This window comes from Mustela nigripes, chromosome 2 (genome assembly GCF_022355385.1).
Source record: "Mustela nigripes isolate SB6536 chromosome 2, MUSNIG.SB6536, whole genome shotgun sequence".
Taxonomy (NCBI): domain Eukaryota; kingdom Metazoa; phylum Chordata; class Mammalia; order Carnivora; family Mustelidae; genus Mustela; species Mustela nigripes.
The window spans coordinates 92,695,322-92,715,946 of record NC_081558.1 but is presented as its reverse complement, the minus strand read 5'-3'; the positions used below and the strand labels follow the sequence as shown (position 1 = coordinate 92,715,946).

At 39.2% G+C, this 20,625-nt stretch overlaps 1 protein-coding gene across 2 annotated transcripts in view; it reads right to left on the bottom strand.

Annotated features, from left to right (window-relative positions):
- The window catches only part of PCCB (propionyl-CoA carboxylase subunit beta), a 104,520-nt gene that overhangs the window by 82,190 nt on the left and 1,705 nt on the right, over window positions 1-20,625 (bottom strand). The window contains exons 2-5 of one of the 2 annotated variants that reach the window (XM_059390974.1): window positions 18,946-19,065; window positions 17,871-17,939; window positions 14,790-14,846; window positions 12,879-12,992 (exon numbers count right to left, since the gene is read on the bottom strand). In XM_059390974.1, coding sequence (XP_059246957.1) covers window positions 12,879-12,992; window positions 14,790-14,846; window positions 17,871-17,939; window positions 18,946-19,065 — 360 coding nt within the window. The remainder of the gene's footprint in view (window positions 1-12,878; window positions 12,993-14,789; window positions 14,847-17,870; window positions 17,940-18,945; window positions 19,066-20,625) is intronic. The other variant, XM_059390975.1, reaches the window with a different exon arrangement.

Below are 20,625 nucleotides of genomic sequence, written 5' to 3'. Positions count from 1 at the left end.
AAAAAAAAAAAAAAAAAGAAAAGAAATGGATAGAAGACATGTACAGACATTTCTCCAAAGAAGACATCCAAATGGCCAACACACACATGAAAAAATGCTCATCATCAATCAGCATCAGGGAAATACAAATCAAAACCACTTTGAGATATCACCACCTCACACCAGTCAGAATTGCTAAAATTAACAAGTTAGGAAATGACAGATGTTGGCAAGGATGTGGAGAAAGGGGAACCCTCTTACACTGTTGGTGGGAATGCAAGCTGGTGCACCCACTCTGGAAAACATATGAAGGTTCTTCAAAAAGTTGAAAATAAAGCCACCCTACAACCCAGCAATTGCATTACTAGGTATTTGCCCCAAAGATACAAATGAAGTGATCTGAAGGGGCACCTGCACCCCCCCTGTGTTTATTGCAGCAATGTCCATAATAGTCAAACTATGCCAAGAGCCCAGACGTCCATCAACACGTGAATGGATGAAGATGTGGTATATATATACACATACACACACACACACACACACACACACACACACATAATGGAATGCCACTCGGCCATCAAAAGAAGAAAAAGAAAAAGCAGCCAGGGATGCCTGGGTGGCTCAGTGGGTTAAGCCTCTGCCTTCGGCTTGGGTCATGATCCTGGGATCGAGCCCTGCATTGGGCTCTCTGCTTGGCAGGGAGCCTGCTGCTCCCTCTCTCTCTGCCTGCCCCTCTGCCTACTTGTGATCTCTGTCAAATAAATAAATAAATAAAATCTTTTAAAAAAAAAAAAAAGAAAGAAAAAGAAATCTTGCCATTTGCAATGATATGGATGGAACTAGAGGGTATTATACTAAGAGAAATAAGTCAATCAGAGAAAGACAGTTACCATATGATTTCACTCATGTAGAATTTAAGAAACAAAACATGACCATAGTGGAAGAGAGAAAAAAATAAAACAAGACAAAATCAGAGATGGAGACAAACCACAAAAGACTCTTAAGCATAGAAGACAGAGTTGCTGGAAGGGGAGGGGATTGGGGGATAGGGTAACTAGGTGATGGACATTAAGGAAGACACATGATGTAAGGAGCACTGGGTGTTATAAAAGACTGATGAATCAACTCTACCTCTGAAACTAATAATAAATTATATGTTAATTAATTGAATTAAATTTTTTTAAAAAGAGCAATAAAAAGAAAATTTTTAAAAAAGAGGAAGAGACAGATTAAAGTATTTTAAGAAATAATGGCTGAAAAGTTCCCAAATTTGATGAAAGATATGAATATACACATCCAAGAATCTCAATGAATTCCACTCAGATTCACACCAAACTCACATTATAATCAAACAGCTGAAACTTAAACACAAAGAAAGGAATGTGAGGGCAGCAAGAAACAAGCAACTTGTCACATACAAGAGATCCTCAATAAAATTAACAGCTGATTTCTCACCAGAAATCAGAGTCCAGGAGGATATTTAAGAGCCTTAAAAGGAGGACACCTGGGTGGCTCAATCAGTTAAGCGTCTGTCTTTAGCTCAGGTCATGATCCCAGGGTCCTGGGATCAAGCCCTGCATCAGGCTCCCTCCTCAGGGGAGAGCCTACTTCTCCCTCTTGCTCTGCCTACTTGTACTTTCCATCTCTCTGTCAAATAAATAAAATCTCAAAAAAAAAAAAAAAAAGTCTTGAAAGGAAAAAGAAAGTGTCAAAAATATCTAACAAACTATTCTTCAAGAATAAAGGAATGTTAAGATATTTCCAGACAAAAGCTGAAGGTTGTTTACACTAGACATGCCATTCAAAAAACACTACAAGTCCTTTAGCCTGAAATGAAAGGGCCACAGTAAGTACCTTGATGGCATGAGAAAAAACAAACACTTAGAAATTGAATTTCCTAAGTAAACATAAAAAACAATGTTATTGCAGTGCTTTGGTTTTGTCTGTAACATCTCTCTTCTTCCCAAGGTATTTAAAAAACAAATGCACAAAACAATGACAAATCTGTTAATGGCTATACAATGTATAAAGATATATACTCTATGATAACAACATGGAGGAAGAATGGAGATGTATACAAGCAGAACCTCTGTATGCCACTGAAGCTAAGCTGGTATTATTCAAAACAAATTGCTATAAATTTAAGCTAATAATTGTAAACCATTAGGGGAAAATGATGAAAATGAACAACAAACATGAATCAAAATGGCGAATCAAAATGGCACACTTAAAAAAAAAATAATTAAACACTAAAAAATGCATTAATACAGGAACCAAGGAACAAGAAACATAACAGAAAATAGATAAATAGCAGAAATAAATCCTTTCTTGGTAATCACATTAAATGCAAATGGGTTAAATTCCTCTACTAATACAGATTTTTAAAATGCAATTTTTTATGGTAATACAGGAGGAAACTGAACGTAACTCCTCCCATAGCCACAAAGTCCTCTGAAAATAATAAAAACCCTAAAGGTTGAAGGAGTAGCAACTACACGGAAGAAAAGCACATCAAGGCAGGTATGAGAGACTGGAGCACACAATATCACATGAACCCCACCCCTGGCATGGGAAGGAATATAAAACCTGGACTTTCTCCCTCAAAAGCAAAGAGTTAGAGCCCCAAATTGGGAATCCCAAACTTTTAAGATAAACATCTGAGAACTATGCCCCCAAATCACCTAACAGGGCTCATGTCCTGAGACCCACAAGACTGAAGCAATCTGGAAAACCACTTTTAAGGCTCACACATTTGGACTCACCCCAAAACACAGCTCAAAGGCAGCAAATTGCACCCAGACTTAAAGTGAAGAAAGCTCATATGCTTATATTAAAGCATCAGAAGGAGGGGCAGACATATACACACATGCATCTAGGAGCCTGCATGAATACAGGAACAGAGGCTAAGTGGGGCACCATCTTCATGCTCTCTTTGCCATGCTGCAGAACACTAGCATCTCCTAGAAGAGAGCTTTCACATACACCTGGTGCCCCAATTTTTGCAGGTGCCATCTAGGGGACATCTCTTGATTGCTTGGTTCTGGAGGTCAGAGGACCTTACATTCCTGGTTCCATGGGACTGCATTAATTGGTTGATCCAGAAAGGAGATCACATCATCTGGTAACCCAATTTTTGTGACTGCTGCCAAGGGACACCTCTATATCACCTGACTCTGGCAGCCAGTAGGGCTGACACTCCTGGGACCCACAGGACTGTAACAAAGGAGAAAAGGTTCTGAGGCATCCAAAATCCACAATACACAGTAAGGGACAACAGGCTCAGGAACTGTCTCTGTGAAAGAGGCCTATTAGTTGATCATCATGACTGAAATCTGAAGGCAGACTTTTGTTTTTATTAGGAATGTATCTTGGGGCCAACTTTAATCCTTTCCAGAGACATCAGAGGGCGGCAGTATCTCTGCACTCACCCTCTACGAGGTTCCAGTGTTCTGCTGTCCCTGGAGAGTTTTATAGTTTACCAATTCTTCTAAAACCCCTCCAAAAAAAAAAAAAACAAAAGAGAGGGAATTCTTCCAAACTCATTTTACAAGACCAGAATTACCCTGATATCAAAACCAGAAATACCAGAAAAAAAGAATTACAGGCCAATATTCTTGATGAACAAAGATATAAAAATATTCAAAATATTAGTAAAGCTAACTCAAGAACACATGGAATATGGAATATGGATAAAAATACCATATATGATAATCAAGTGGGATTTAGTCAAGGAATGCAAGACTGGTTCAACATCTACAATACAGTCACCGTCATGTATCACCTTAAAAAATAAAGGATAAAAATCATGATTATCTCAAGAGAGCCAGAGAAAATTTGACATGTGACAAAGTTCAACATCCATTTACAATAAAATCTCTTAACAAAGCAGGTATACAGAGAATGTACTTCAACATAATACAAGCCACATATAATAAGGCCACAGCTAATATACTGAATAGTGAAAATCTGAAAGCGGTTCCACTTAGATCAGGAACAAGACAAGGATGCCTATTCTCACCACTTTTATGCAGCATAGTGCTGAAGTCCTAACCAGAGCAGTCAGAAAAAAGAAAAGGCATCCTAACTAGAAACAAAGTAAAACTGTCACTATCTGCAGATGACATATTATATGTACATATACTACATATATATACCTACATATATTTACCCTGAATCCTAAAACCTAAAACTCCAGAAAAAAAAAATTTTTAGGATAAATAAATACAGTAAAGTTTTAGGATATATAATCAGTATACAAAAATTTGCTGTCTCTATACACTAATAATTATTAGAAAAGAAATTAAGTAGAAATCCCATTTACAATTACATCTAAAAGAATAAAATACCAAAGAATTTAACCAAGGATCTGTATATTGAGACCTTAAAACATTACTAGAAGAAACTAATAACACAAATGGAAAAATATTCCACACTCATAGATGAAAAGAATAAATTGTCCATACTAACCCAAAGCAATATGTAGATTCAATACAATCCCTATCAAAATTCCAACAGAACAACAACAACAAAAAAAAAATTCCAAAGGCATTTTTCACAGATATAAAAACAAAGAATCCTAAAATTTGTGTGAAACTTTAGAAGATCCCAAATAATCAAAGCAATCTTGTGAAAGAACAAACCTGGAGGTATCATGCCCCTGATTTCAAACTATATTACAAAGCAATAACAATCAAAACAGTATGGTACTGAATTAAGACAGACACATAAACCAAAAGAACAGAATAGAGCACCCCGAAATAAAACCACACATATATGGTCAACTAACTTTTGAGAGAGGAAGCAAGAATATACAATGGGGAAAGGACAGCCTCTTCAGAAAGCAGTGTTGTAGGGGTGCCCGGGTGGCTATCGGTTAAGCATCTGACTCTTGATTTCGACTCAATCATGATCTCAGCATTTGAGATCCAGCCCATCAGTATCCATGTTAAATGTGGAACCTGGTTGGGATTCTCACTCTCCCTCTCCCTTTACCCTAGACACACACACACACACACACACACTCCCTCTAGGAAGGAAGGAAGAAAAAGAAAGAGGAAGAAAAAAGAAGGAAGGAAGGGAGAAGTAAGAAAGAGGAAGAAAGGAAGGGAAGGAGGAAAAAGGAAAGATGTAAGTGTTGTGAAAAATTAGAAAGCCACATGCAAAAGAACTGGACAGCTGTCTTACACTATGCACAAAGATCAACTCAAAACGAATTAGACTTGAATATAAAACCATAAACTCAAAGAAGCCATAGACAGTAAGTTCCTTGACATAGGTCTTAGCAATGTTTCGGGTTTTTTTTAAAGATTTTTATTTATTTAAGAGAGAGCACAAGTGCAGGGAGGGGATTTGGGGGAGGAGGAAAAGAGGGAGAGGGAGAAGCAGGCTCCCTGCCGAATAGGGAGCCCAATGTGGAGCTTGATCCCAGGACCCTAGGACCATGACCTAAGCCAAAGGCAGATAGACGCTCAACCAGCTGAGCCGCCCAGGTGCCCCAACAATGTTTTTTTCTTAATCTGACACTAAAACCAAAGCAACAAAAGCAAAAACAAACAAATGGGACTACATCAAACTAAAAGGCTTCTGCACAGCAAAGGAAACCTCCAATAAAATGAAGAGGCAGCCTACTGAAAGGGAGAAGATACTTGCAAATCCTATCTGATGAGGGGCTAATATCTAAAATATATAAAGAACTCACACAACTCCGTAGGAAAAAAAATCCAATTAAAACATGGGGAGATCGGAAAAGACAATTTTTCCAAAGAAGACATTAGGATGGCCAATAGGTACAAAAGATACTCAACTTCACTAATAATTTAGTGAATTTAGAAATGCAAATCAAAGCCATGATGATATATCACTTCACTCCTATTAGAATGCCTATTACCAAAAAGACAAGAATTAACAAGTGTTGGTAAGGGTATGTAAAAAAGGACACCCCTGTGTACTACTGGTGGAAAAGTAAATTGGTGCAGCTGCAATGGAAAACACTATGAAGGTTCCTCACAAAATTAAAACCAAAGCTACCATAAGATCCAGCAATTTAACTACTGGGTATCTATCCAAAGAAAATGGAAACACTAATTCAAAAAGATATATGTACCTCCATATTCACTAAAGCATTATTATTATAATAGCCAAGATATGGAAACAACCTGTGTCCATCAATGGGTGAGATAAAGTGTGGTACATATATACAATGAAATATTATTCTGCCATAAAAAAAAAAAATTGCCATTTGCAACAACATGGAATGAGCTTGAAGGCGTTATGCTAAGCAAAATGTCAAAGACAGACAAATACTGCATTAGGTATATGTGGAACCTAAAAGAATAGATGTATATATTTTTTTAAAAAGCTTGTAGATAAAGAGAATAAATTGGGGGAGGGGAGAAGACAGGGAAACTGGGGAGATGCTTTTTAGGTTTAAATAAATTGGATAAAAAATTAAAAATCAAGTTAAATAAAAATATGCCTATATTTTTCCACAAGAACCTCACTTTATAGATGAGGGCATAGGAAGGTTTAAATAAAAAAATAAAATGAAAAAGATTCTATGTTTAGGTACATGAGGGGCTCAGTCAGTTAAACGTCTGTCTTCTGCTCAGGTCATGACCCGGGAGTCCAGGATCAAGCCACACATTGGGCTCTCTGCTCAGCCAGGGAGTCTGCTTCTCCCTTTGACTCTACCCCATCTCATGCGCTCTCTCCCTCACCCACTCTCCTCTCATTTTCTCTTTCAACTAAATAAAATCTCTGTATATATATATACACACACAATAATACTGTGACAGAGGAGAACTACACTTATGATGAGCACCGCATAATGTACAGAATTGGTGAATATCTTGTATACCTGAAATATATTATAGATAACTATATCTCATTATTTACATTATTTATAAAGCAAACTCAAGGTCCAGATTGCTTCACTGATTAATTTTACCGAATAGTTACAGAGCTAATGTCAACCCTTTATAAATTCTTCCCAAAAAAGGGAAGAGAGGCAATACTTCCAACTGATTCTATGAGGCCAGAATTATTCTGATGCCCAAACAAGAAACAGTAATCAGAAGACTCAATCTGGGGGGCGCCTGGGTGGCTCAGTGGGTTAAGCCGCTGCCTTCGGCTCAGGTCATGATCTCGGAGTCCTGGGATCGAGTCCCGCATCGGGCTCTCTGCTCAGCGGAGAGCCTGCTTCTCTCTCTCTCTCTCTGGCTGCCTCTCCGTCTACTTGTGATTTCTCTCTGTCAAATTAATAAATAAAATCTTTAAAAAAAAAAATAATAAAAAAAAAAAAAAAAGAAGACTCAATCTGGGGAGAAAAAAAAATCTTGATGTTATTTTTTTAAGTAACCTCTATATCCAACATGGGGTTTGAACTCAAGACCCCAAGATTAAGAGTCACATGTTCTACCAACTGAGCTAGTCAGGTGCCCCGAAGCTGGGAAAACTTAAAAACAAAGTCGTAAATGTTAAAGAGGACTCTGAGTAGAAAGAAGAGATCATAAGTAAGAAAAGTGGGAAGCACAAAAGCAGTAAAATAAAGTATACCAATTTAAAAAAAAAAAAAAACTCAGTTGAGGTATTCACAAAATAAAAGTCTGTAAAGTATAACACCATATACCTAAAACACGGGGGCAGAGGAGTAAAGAATGGTTCAAACTTTTTTTTTTTAAAAGATTTTAGATTTAAAGATTTTAGATTTAGATTTTAAAGATTAAAGATTTAGGGGCACCTGGGTGGCTCAGTGGGTTAAGCCGCTGCCTTTGGCTCAGGTCATGATCTCAGGGTCCTGGGATCGAGCCCCGCATCGGGCTCTCTGCTCAGCAGGGAGCCTGCTTCCTCCTCTCTCTCTGCCTGCCTCTCTGCCTACTTGTGATGTCTCTCTGTCAAATAAATAAATAAATAAATAAAACCTTTAAAGATTAAAGATTTAAAGATAGCAAGAAGGAGCACCAACAGGGAGGAGAGGGAGAAGCAGGCTCCCTCTGAGCAGGGAGCCGGATACAGGGCTTCTTCCCCGACTGGGATCAAGACCTAAGCCAAAGGCAGATGCCTAACCAACTGAACCACCCAGGCACTCCAGAATGGATTCAAACTTAAGCAACTATCAATCCAGGGTAAACCGCCATATGCAGATTTTATATATAAACCTAATGGTAACCCTAGGAATAAAGAGAAAGGAATCAAAAAAGATCACCAAACAAAGTCAGCAAACTGTGAAAGAATAAGAGAAGAAAGGAATGGGGAAGGAAAAAACAACCATAAAAGCAGTAACAGAACAGCAAGAAATATACACCTATAAATAATTACTTTAAGCGTAAATGGTCTAAACATTCCAATCAAAAGACATACAGTGATAGAATAGATAATCAAGTAAGACCAATCAATACGCTGCCTTCAAAGGACTCATTTCACAGACAGACACATGCTAACTAAAAGTGAAGAATGGGGACGCCTGGGTGGCTCAGTTGGTTAAGCAGCTGCCTTCGGCTCAGGTCATGATCCCAGCGTCCTGGGATCGAGTCCCACATCGGGCTCCTTGCTCCACAGGGAGCTTGCTTCTCCCTCTGACTCTGCCTTCCACCCTGTCTGCCTGTGCTCGCTCTCACTCTCTCTCTCTTACAAATAAATAAATAAAATCTTTAAAAAAAAAAAAAAGTGAAGAATGGAAAGGCATTTATTATGCAAATGGAAGTAAAAAGCAAGCCAATGTGGCAATACTTCTAATCAGACAAAATAGACTTTAAAACAAAAGACAGTAACAAGAAAAAAAAGAAAGACACTATATAATCATAAATAGAACAATCCGACAAGTTCTAACAACTGCAAATATTTACACACCCAACATGAGAGCACCCAGATATGTGATGCAGCTAGTAACAAACATAAAGGAAATAATCTATAGTAAAACAATAATAGTAGGGGACTTCAACAGCTCACTCACATTAATGGACAGATCTTCCAAATAGAAAATCAACAGGAAACTGGCTTTGGAATGAAACACTGAAGCAGATGGATCTAACATACAATCAGAACATTCCACTCTAAAACAGGGGAATATAGAGGGGCCTGGGTGGCTCAGTGAGTTAAAGCCTCTGCCTTCGGCTCAGGTCATGATCTCAGGGTGCTGGTATCGAGCCCCACATCAGGCTCTCTGCTCAGCAGGGAGTCTGCTTCCTCCTCTCTCTCTGCCTGCTTGTGACCTCTGTCTGTCAAATAAATAAATAAAAATCTTTAAAAAAAAAACAGGGGAATATACATTCTTTTCAAGTGCACATGGATCCCTGTAGTCTAGTGATTAGGATTCAGCACTCCCAAGCACACATGGAACATTCTATGAATAGATCAAATATTGGGCCACAAAACAAGTCTCAAAAAATTCAGAATGAATGAAGTCAGACTATGCATGTTTCCCAACACTATTAAATTAGAAATCAATTTTCTAGAAAAAATTGGAAAGATTAAGACCTAAATATAAGACAGGAAACCATATAAGTCCTGGAAGACAGCACAGGCAGTAATTCCTCTCACATTGGCCATAGCAACATATTTCTATATAGGTCTCCTGAAGCAAGGGAAACAAAAGCAAAAATAAACTACTGGGACTTCATCAAAATAAAAAGCTTCTGTACAGCAAAGGAAACAACCTACAAAACTCAAAGACAATCTACTGCATGAGAGAACTTATTCGCAAATGACATACCTAATAAAGGGTTAGTATCCAAAATATATAAAGAACTGATATAACTCAACATCCTAAAAACAAACAATCCAATCAAAAACTGGGCAGAAGACATGAGCAGACATTTCTCCAAAGAAGACATCCAGACCGCCAACAAACATATGAAAAGATGCTCAATATCTCTCATTAGGGAAATGCAAATCAAAACCACAAGGAGATACTACCTTACACCTGTCCAGTAGTGAAAATCAAAAGCACAAGGCACCTGGGTGGCACAACGGTTAGGCACCCAACTCTTGATGTCAGCTCAGGTCATGATTTCCAGTCATGAGGTTGAGTCCCATGTTGGGCTCTGCATTTAGCGGAGAGTGTGCTTGGGATTCTCTCTCCCTCTTCCTCTGCCATTCCTGTTTGTGCATGTGTTCTCTCTCTCTCAAATAAATCGTCAATAAATAAGTAAATAAATAAAACAAGTGTTGGCAAGGATGTGGAGGAAAAAAGAACCCTTGTGCACCACTGGTGAGAAGGCAAACTTATGCAATCAATGTGGAAGACAGTATGGAGATTACTCAAAAAATTAAAAATAGAACTATCTTATGACCCAGTGATCACACTAATGAGTATTTACCCAAAGAATACAAAAAACTTTAAATCCAAGGGATATATGCACCGTTACGTTTATGACAGCATTTACAACATCCAAGCTATGGAAGCAATCAGCGTCCATCAATAAATGAATGGATAAAGAAAATGTGATATATATACATATATATATATATATATATATATATATATATATATATATATGAATGGATAGAGATGTGATATATATGTCTCTACATACACACACACAGATATATATATCACATACACATGCACGCATCTATAAATAATGGATTATTACTCCACCATAAAAAATAATAATATCTTGCCATATGCAACAATATGGATGGAGCTAAAGTATAATACTAAGTGAAATAACTCAAAGACAAATACCACAGGATTTCACTCATATGTGGAACTTAAGAAACCAAACAAACAAAGGAAAAAAAGAGACAAACAAAAAACAGACTCTTGATTATACAGAACCGATGGTGGGAGGAAAGGTGAGTGGGGAGATGGGTGAAATAGGTGAAGAGGATTAAGAGTTCACTTACCATGAGAGCACTGAATAATGTATAGAATTGTTAAATCACTATATTGTATACCTGAAACACACTGTTAATTTTACTAGATTTTTTTTTTAAGTCACTGAATTACATGCTTACAATGGATGGATTTTTATGGTTTGTAAATTATACCTCCTTTAAAGCTGTTCCCAAAAATGTCAAAGTCATGGATGATAAAGAAAAACTGAGAAACTTCTCTAAACTAAAGGAAATTAAAGAGATAAAATAATTACAGACAGTACTTAATCATGGATTAGATGGGGCATAGGGTAGTAGGGGAACAGCTATAGCAGGCTTTATTTAGGATTGTTTGATGAAATCTGAGTATGTACCATAGATAAGAATAGTATCAGTAAATCAATGTTAAATTTCCTGATTTCTACTATTGTACTCACTTTATTACAGAATATCCTTGTTCTTAGGAAACACATGATGAAGGATTTAAGAACTAAAGGAGGTACAACATCCAATTTATTCTCAAGTGTTTCAGATAAATATAACCTGCAACTACATACATATGGAGAGAAATGATACAGCAAATGGGCAAAATGTAAACAAGTGACGAATCTGGGTAAAGGACATATGGGAGTTCCTTGTACTATTTTTGCCATCTTTATATAAAGTTTGAAATTCTATCAAAATAAAGTTAGAAAAAAAGTTAAATTAACAGTACAGGCAAAAGGAAGTGGCTGGAGATGTACAAGTAACAAGCAGCATTAATCTTTTTTTTTTTTTTTAAATAGGCTCTGAGCCCAACAGAGAGGTTGAACTCACAACCCTGAGATCAAGATCTGAACTGGAGATCAAGAGTCGGACACTTAACTGACTGAACCACCCAGGCACCCCAGTAAATAATCTATTAACATCACTGAAGCCTATCTCCTGAAAAGAAAATAAAACCCAACTCCTGCAGCCTATACTCATGAAGACGGGTTAAAGTAGGAGATACTCTAAAACACTGACAAGCTCTAAAACGTGGTGATTTACTGCCACTTCTCTTAGGGCCATGCTTCCTTTCCTTCATTTTCAATATAGGCATGACTTCAAGCTAAGAGCCAGAGGAGACCTTCCAGGCCTAAATCATCTGACCATGCCACCCAAAGAGCTAATTCTCCCCAGTGGGTTATGCCTGGACCTCAAGATTAAAGATTAAAAAGCAGATTTAAGATCTACAAAATGGCTCCTCAATGAACATAAGTACTTCCACATAAGTACTTCCACAACTAGCAGAGCATCTTACACAAAATAAATATACATTTTTCTCATGAAACCTAAAGGGCAGTAGACAGGGACAGAATGTTCATAAGCCTGCAGCCCAGGGGATGACAACAACAGCTGGCCTGATTAGAAACAATGTCTGCCTGTTGCTTTCCTGCCTTCTCTCTTTTTCCTCCCCTCTCTAGAAATGTAGATCTGTCCCTTTTCTCAAGTTTCCATCTGGCAGTATCTCTCTCCCTCACCCCAATCTCCCTTACTCTCTTATAATATACTTCCTACTTCAAATGACACATTTAATTTACTTTTGTGTTTTTCATTTCTTTCTCTGTAATTTTAGTAAGTGAGCAGAAAGAAATCTGAATTCGATGTTCATTGAATGTTTCTGAATGGTGAGATTTGGCTAATTTTTCTTCTTTGTACTACAACTTGAACTTCATACAATGATCTTGTGTTTTAACCAAAGTAAAGAGCACTGTGTTTTTTAAAAAATTCCTATTTATAGCATCATATCAATTCATTTTTAATATTTTATAATTCCATGTCCTTTGCTTTTGAAAAAAATAATCAGGTATATTTCCCCTACAAGTGATCTTTAATTTAGTTTTCCCCTAAGAGTGGCTCTCTGTGACAAAAAAAGAAAACCACTCCACCTACTCTCTTGCTTTTTATCCACCTTCCATGCCTTCCCCAGGACACAGAAAGAAGCCACAGAACCTACACAGAGCAGAGAACAATAGGGATAAGGAAGCTCTGACTAGGACACAGCTTTGAAAACTGAGCCTTGTACTATTTTACTCTCTATACTCAGTTAACAGGTTTCTCACCAGAAAGATGTCTGCATAGCCAGCCAAAGACTCTACTCCCTCTTGGATCCGTGCTCCACCAGAGTCATTCAGTCCAATCACTGGAGCCCCCACTGTCATGGCCTGGTCCATGATCTGAAACAGCAAAGAAACCTTTCATGAGACAACTGATCCTGTTAACAAAAACAGAATTTATAAAGCACCATGGTGTTTTCTGGAAAATGTTCTAAGCATACTTTTCAGGACAAGAGTCATTTATACTGGCTTTCTTCCCCAGGATTACTGGGTACCTTCATGGAAAACAAAGAACCAAAATTTTTTTTTTAAAGATTTTATTTATTTATTTGACAGAGAGAGATCACAAGTAGGCAGAGAGGCAGGCAGAGAGAGAGAGAGGAGGAAGCAGGCTCCCTGCTGAGCAGAGAGCCTGATGCGGGACTCGATCCCAGGACCCTGAGATCATGACCTGAGCCGAAGGCAGCCACCCAGGCGCCCAAGAACCAAAATTTTAAGGGCCAATTAAAGCCCCTCAGGCATCCCAGACCCAAAGCACTTCCCAGCAGCAGGGGCAAAAACTGTTCCTAACAACCATTTCTAGAGCCTCAGGACTAGCTGTAATATTTTCCAGTAGCCAGTTTTGTTCCCAGTTATTTATTTATTTGTTTGTTTGTTTGTTTGTTTATTTTAAGTAGGCTCCATGCCCAACATAGGGCTTGAACTCATGACCCTGAGATCAAGAATCACATGCTCCACTGACTGAGCCAGCCAAGCCCTGCCACCACCACCACTGCAGCCCCCACTCCATCCCCGACCCCATTACTCTTTTGAAAGAACTGACAGTAGTCACAATAGCAAAGTTGATTTTCGTGAAAGTACATGTAGATCCATCTGTTAACCACAGGCCAGGCCCAGGCCTGCTTTTACTTGTAATAAGCCATATTTTCCTCATGGGTCAGTAGTTGAGAGCCTAATAAGTAACATTCCAAATAGCTCTTGACAGTTCACAAAGCACTTTCACTTCCATATTATTCATTTAACCATGATAACAGAGGCAGTAAAAAGAAAAATCGGGGAAGTTTAGAAGTTAAGGGACTGGTCCAAGGTTTCAGAAACATATGACAAGACCATGTCTAGAATCCAAGTTTTTCATTACACAGGGAAGCGCTCACCAGCTACTAACAGTCAACCCTACCTTTAATTCCAAAGTTCTCCAAATATAATCTATACTTTTATTCATCTCCAGAGCATCTCATCACTAGCAGTATTTTTAAAATACCATCATGTAATCAATCCTTGTACTGCTCTTTATCTTTTAGTACCTGGACTCTCCACCTAGACCACAGGCTCTTTACCTGGACTCTTCAGAATCCCAAGCAGTCTATAAACAAATTTCATCCATGCCTTGGATGGGAAAAAATTTACATCTTTATCTTTATTAACTCTGGTTGATCTTTAGCATTTCCTTTAATAATGAACAAAGTTAAAAAAAAATACTAATAAAGTATTAGAAATACCTGTGACTTTGTCATTAATAGAAGCCATGGATATTTTTATGGCACATTCAAGTTGTTGCAGGTATTTTGAAGTAGGATATTTATTCATATTGTGAAATTTATTCATAAAAATACTGTGAAATTATAGCAGTTTGGATCCACAACTAAATTTCGTTACTTGAGGAATTAGAAAGCACATATATTACAAATGTGATTTTTTAAAATATTTTTATTTCTTTGTAATCCTACATATTTTATGCATGCAAATAATTACCAGCCCACCAAAGGGATCCATGATACAAAAAAAAAAAAATGTTATAAACTCCTGACTGATGGGAACTTTGGGTCAGCACCCACCCCACATATAGTTCTGTACCCCAATACTCAATATGTACCAAGTGACTGATGAAAGTACTGGTCTTCAATACTGAATACTTACTTTGCAGATCTTCTGGGCATGCGCCCCGGACAGACTACCTCCAAAAACTGTAAAATCCTGAAAAGAAAACAATTAAATCAACAACTAAAATATAGTGACTAGCCAAGGACAGAGAGCCACAAGGAGGAGAAAGAAATGAAAAACTCTTAGCCAAAAGTTTTTGAGGGATTTTTAGACATTCAAAAAATTAGGAGTAGTCTTTCATTCATTATTCTATGAAATAATTTGTATCTTTAAAGGGAGTTCATGTATTGTTGGGAGCAAAAGACTTGCTCTATAAAAATGAGTCACAGCTCTATGGAAAGGAAAACTTTTCATGAAGAATTAACCTGAAAAATCAGATTCTAGAGATCTCAAACAGTGAGGCATTTCTATTACTAGAAAGTATCAGTCATTTTGATGAGGGAGGTGAAAAAAGTCAATCAGGGCCTTCACTGCTTCCTCTGGCTTATGGAGTTTCATTATCTTCCAATGTAAAGGGCTTCTTGAAGTAGGAAGGACCTCCTTCCTAAAACCATCTCAAAAAGACAGCAGCGAATTAAGAAGAGATTCAGCCCACGAGGACAAAAAAGGAAGAAGCAACATCCACAGAGGAGAGACTGAACAAACTCGAGGGGAAATGAAAGCTCAAGAAGAATATTTGACTTAGAGGGAACAAATGGAAGCCTATACACTGCAGGGGCAGTAACCACAAGGAGGGGACAATGCAGGAACCATGGAAAGTGGGGGTGAGGAGGGGTGAAAACAGACTGATACAAAGTCTCTGTGGGGAGCAGTTGGATCCCACAGGGTCTCTCCTTCATCTTGAGAAGAGGAAAGGTTTATTCGCTAAAGCAACTTCATCAGAGGGGCTCTGGATTCAGTCACCAGCAGCAAAAGAACACGAAAGTGAGTCTAAAAACACATGAGATCAGGAACCTGTACACTGAATGATGAGCCAGCACTGGGCTCTCCTTCCCCTCTACATGTCTCCCCAGAACATACCTATGGCCAATTATCAAGCAAGAGACTGAGGCTGCTTCTCTGGAAAAGAAGTTCCCCACAAAAAGCAACTAAAACATCCCTCAAGTCTGAATGCAATCATCCCTTGTCCTCAGCCCACAGCACTTGCACAGCATCTCTCTCACTCTATCTGTACTGAAGACCCTCCTGTCCTGCCCCATTCTATACACAAAATAATTAGCATCTTCAGGACAGAAACTCTGGCTCAGTTTTTTCCCTCTCCCCTCCCCCTATCCCTACACAGCCCTACCCCATGGGCTGATAAAAAGTATCAACTCAGTGAATTTTTGTATCTGCTCAGTAGTTAGAAGGTTGAGCCCAGACAGCATAGTAACTTTCTTTGTTCTGGCTATCTGATTAATGCTTCCTTCTGTACAAGTTTTTGCCTAGCTCTCATAAATTACAAAAAGGAGAAATCATTTCTTCTAGTTAAGCATTTGGTAGACCCATCTGTAACACAGTTTTTTTTGTTGTTGTTTTTGTTTGTTTGTTTTTTTAATTTTTTATTTTTTTATAAACATGTATTTTTATCCCCAGGGGTACAGGTCTGTGAATCGCCAGGTTTACACACTTCACGGCACTCACCAAAGCACATACCCTCCCCAATGTCCATAACCCCACCCCCCTTCTCCCAACTCCCCTCCCTCCAGCAACCCTCAGTTTGTTTTGTAAGATTAAGAGTCACTTATGGGTTGTCTCCCTCCCAATCCCATCTTGTTTCATTGATTCTTCTCCTACCCACTTAAGCCCCCATGTTGCATCACCACTTCCTCATATCAGGGGGATCATATGATAGTTGTCTTTCTCTAAAACATTTCAAAGGGAATTCATTAAGTAAATGAGTATTGTCTAAGTACAATACATTCAAAATTACCCGAACATGGTTATTTTACTATTAAACCCATAAACAAGCTTTATAATTTTAGATCTATAAAAAGGAACTAAACACTTAGAATTATATGCATATTTCCACCTCTGGTGGGGGGATGGGGAGAGGAAGTAATCAAACCCAGAATAGTATAGTGTTAGTTTACTATAAGCTGCTCTAACAATTACCACAAATTCAGTGGCTTAAAGCAACGTAAATCTATTCTCTCACAGTTCTGTAATTTCGAAGTCCTACGTGGGCCTCACTGAGCTATACTCAAGATTAGCATTGTTAGGCGCCTTTCTGGACGGTCCAAGAGAGAATCATTTTTCCTGCCTTTTCCAGGTTCTGGAGACCGTCTGCATTCCTTCATTCATGACTCCCTTCCTCCATCTTCTTAGCCAGCAGTGGCAGGCCCTTCTCACAACACACCATTTGGAACTTTGCTTCTGCCTCTCCTTCTCTTAAGGACCCTGTGATTATATTGTGCACACCTGGGTGACCCAGGCTTCTTTATTTTAAGGTTAGCTAATTAGCAACACTAATTCCATCTGCAGCTTAATTCCCCTTTGCCATTGAAGCTATCATTCATAAACTTCAGGAATTAGGAGTTGGACATTTTGGGGGACCATTATTCTGCCTCCTATACTATATTCTTCTACGGTCTCAGTGTGAAGAAACTTTATCTGTCTTTATGCAGCTTAAGAAAATTTGTTCTAAAAAAAATTTAAAAAAAAAAAAAAGAAAAGAAAATTTGTTCTAATACTTTCGGGAAAGCCCAAAACCTATGGTTCATGGAGTCTAGTGCCTTCCACCCAAGCTGCATTCACAGCACTCTCTCAGTCGACACAATGCCCAGGACATGGATGCCCTCCAGGCACACACCCAACCTGCCAAAAGGAAACTCACTCACTTGGATTAAACTCCTGGCCTGGGACTTTTTACCCGATTAATGCCCTGTGATCATCACTCAAGACTATTGATTCTTTTACCCTAAGAAAAAACACATACTATAGTATAAAACTCTCAACATATGCACTGAAAAACAGAAAGTAAATCCCTCATCTGCCCCCACTGAAAAACAGAAAGTAAATCCCTCATCTGCCCCCACTACAAGCAAGTTTTCATTCCCCAAAACTGCTTTCTTGTCATATCTTTTGCTCCTGGCTCTGCCCTCCAGGAACGCACAGCCTATTGGAGTTATTAAATACCTGACTGAAGACATAAGCCAATCTTCCATTGATTCGGCCCCGTCCAGTGACCACACTGTCTCCAGGAAACTATCAGAAAAATAGAAAAATAAGAGTTAAAAAACCCAAATATGTCTTTTAGTGAATTTAGCAATGAAAGACCGAAAAAAGCCCAAAACAAATGCGCACCCTAAATTTCTTGAAATTCAGTATGAATCAGGATCATGATGGAATCTCCTCTTCCCCTGCTCAGCTCTGCAACAGCAAGCCGTAGGCTACTGCTTTGTCAATAGAAGTGAAGGGCACTATAGTTAGAGATCATCTTCTTCCAAAAACAAAATAATTAAAACTCCCTAGAGCTGCAACTACCAAATGCCATGGGAAGGAGAAGGGAATAGAATGACACATGGCAAGTCTACAAAGCCACACAGCCCACCCCCAAACCTTACGGCAAACCCATCATTTTGCTTGGAATCCTGGAATACTATGTGGCCCATAATGACTCAAATGGAGCCAGCTGATTTGGTGCCAAGTTCCCAAATCTTTGGTCACTAACAGCATATATGCAGACCCAAGAAAAACTGATCAAAAGTGAGTCCAAAGAATTCCGCATACCCATGGAGAACACCCAATTAAAAAAAAAAAAAGAAAGTATCGGTGACTCTGACCCCAAAAGCTCCATAAACTTAGTATGACAAAACAGGCAAATGGTCCTGCTTTAGGGGTCTCTGTTGCCTAGACAAACTAGAACACAACTAAAAGACATTCTCATCTTTCCTTCCAAGTTTGTCAATCCATATTTGTGAGATCTCTGAACCCACAACCAGAGCCCTGGAAACTGGGCCAGAGTCACACTGCCCAAGGTCTAAGCAGTCCCACTCACATTCCTTCATCTGCAGACAAAGGTTAAGTAGGGGAATCTGGAGGCCCAATACTACTTCTCCAGAGGCACCTCTGCAACTTCAGGCCCCAAACCTGAAAATTCTTAAATGTACTTTTGAGTTCCAAAAGGTCTTCATTAGTCTAGTGGGTAGGCCAGCACAGCAACAGCTAGAAAGTGCAACGTAGTGGCTCACACCACCATGTGAAAAGATACCTTATTCTTCTCAGCAGCCATTCCAAAATCTGCACATCTGTGTTCCACAAACATGTCGCTCTCAACAAAACTGCCAGGGTCCAGCAAAACACTGATCCGCTCTCTGGCAGTTAGCTTTCCCTACAACACAACAAAAACCATTTAGTGGGGTCATCATAGACAAAGTCAGTAAGCAAGGAGCATTCATGAGAAGGCCAGGAAGACAGGGTTTACCCCTTCACCTCTCATGAAAGCCTCTATTCCATCAACCCGCCCAAAACACAGGTATGACAAGTAGATTTCAGCCAATAAGGACATCAGGGCAGACAGGGAGCTTCAGGAGCCAACAGGGGAAGGCAAATAAGGAAATGGGAGGAGGAAAAGGTGAAGAGAAGTGGGGGTAAGGAATCCTGACCATGGAACAATATACTAGTTCCAAAAACATTTATTGGAGACTTAAGGAGCAATCATGGAATAAAAAGAAGAATGGAGGAGGTGGAAAACTAAAGTAGGCTTAGTGAAGAGTCTGAGGCCACATACACAGATTCACAAGCTTCTTCTAGGGAACTCCACACAAACTCACCTCACTAGTGGTCAACCCCAGGGACACTTCTGGGACTACTTACTGATTCTTCTCCTGCCTCCTCCATAGGCTCCTCTCACTATCCTATATTAGGGTCTCTGCTTAGGGACCCCACACCTGACAGTGACACTATGATACCGAGACAACCGCACAGAGGTAATAGCTCAGAAGAAAAGGAGGGGGACAGAGAGCAGTAAAGAGCTCACTTGAGAAGAGTTAAGAAAAAAAAAAAATGCTGCTTGGGGACGGTGAGGTTGGAACCTTCAACTTATCAATAGCTTCTGTTGCTTGGACTCTCAAGCCCTTACTCAGAGCAAGCCAAACAGCCAGGCCCACTGTATTCCAACCTCCCTCCACCCTGGGGGAAAAAACCACCTCAAACTGGCTTTTTTTTTCCCCCATAAGAAAGTAGCCAAAGCCAGTGAGGTCTTTCTAAAACAAACAGGCCATCGTATACACTATTGTGTAAAGTAGAATTAAGTTTTCCAGAAAGCAATTTGGCAACATATATTAGAGTGTTAAAAATATTTCTATCTTTTGACCCAGTAATTCCATTTCTGGGAATCTGTCCTATGGAAATAGTCCAAAAATTTGTTTTAAAAAGGGTGGAGAGAGGGATTTAAATCAAGTCAGCCTCCTGACTAAGTCAGCTCTAGCAAAAGAAAAATTGCTTCTTGAGCCTGCATCTAAGCCCAGTAGAGTCTACCCAGGAAGAAGTGGGGTGATGTTCCAGGGAGGAAGTCAGCAATGGGTCCCAACACAAAGAGTGCACAGGAGCACTGAAAGGCCTTTCAAAGGAAGATGCAAAGGTTCCTTCAATCGAGACAGAGCCACCCCAGGGGAGGGAGGGAAAATACTCCTGACACCACATACTCAGCCAAATTTTTTAAAGGTTTATTTATTTGAGAGAGAGAGTGCACCTGGGATGGTGCGGGGGAGGGACAGAGGGAGAGAGAGAGCGAGTCCCAGGCAGACTCGCTGCTGAGCCTGGAGCCCAACTTGGGGCTTGATCCCACCACTGAAGATCACGACCTGAGCCAAAACCAAGAGTCTGAGGTTTAAGGACTACACTACCCAGATGGACCCACACTCAACCAAACTTATATCTCACTCCCAAG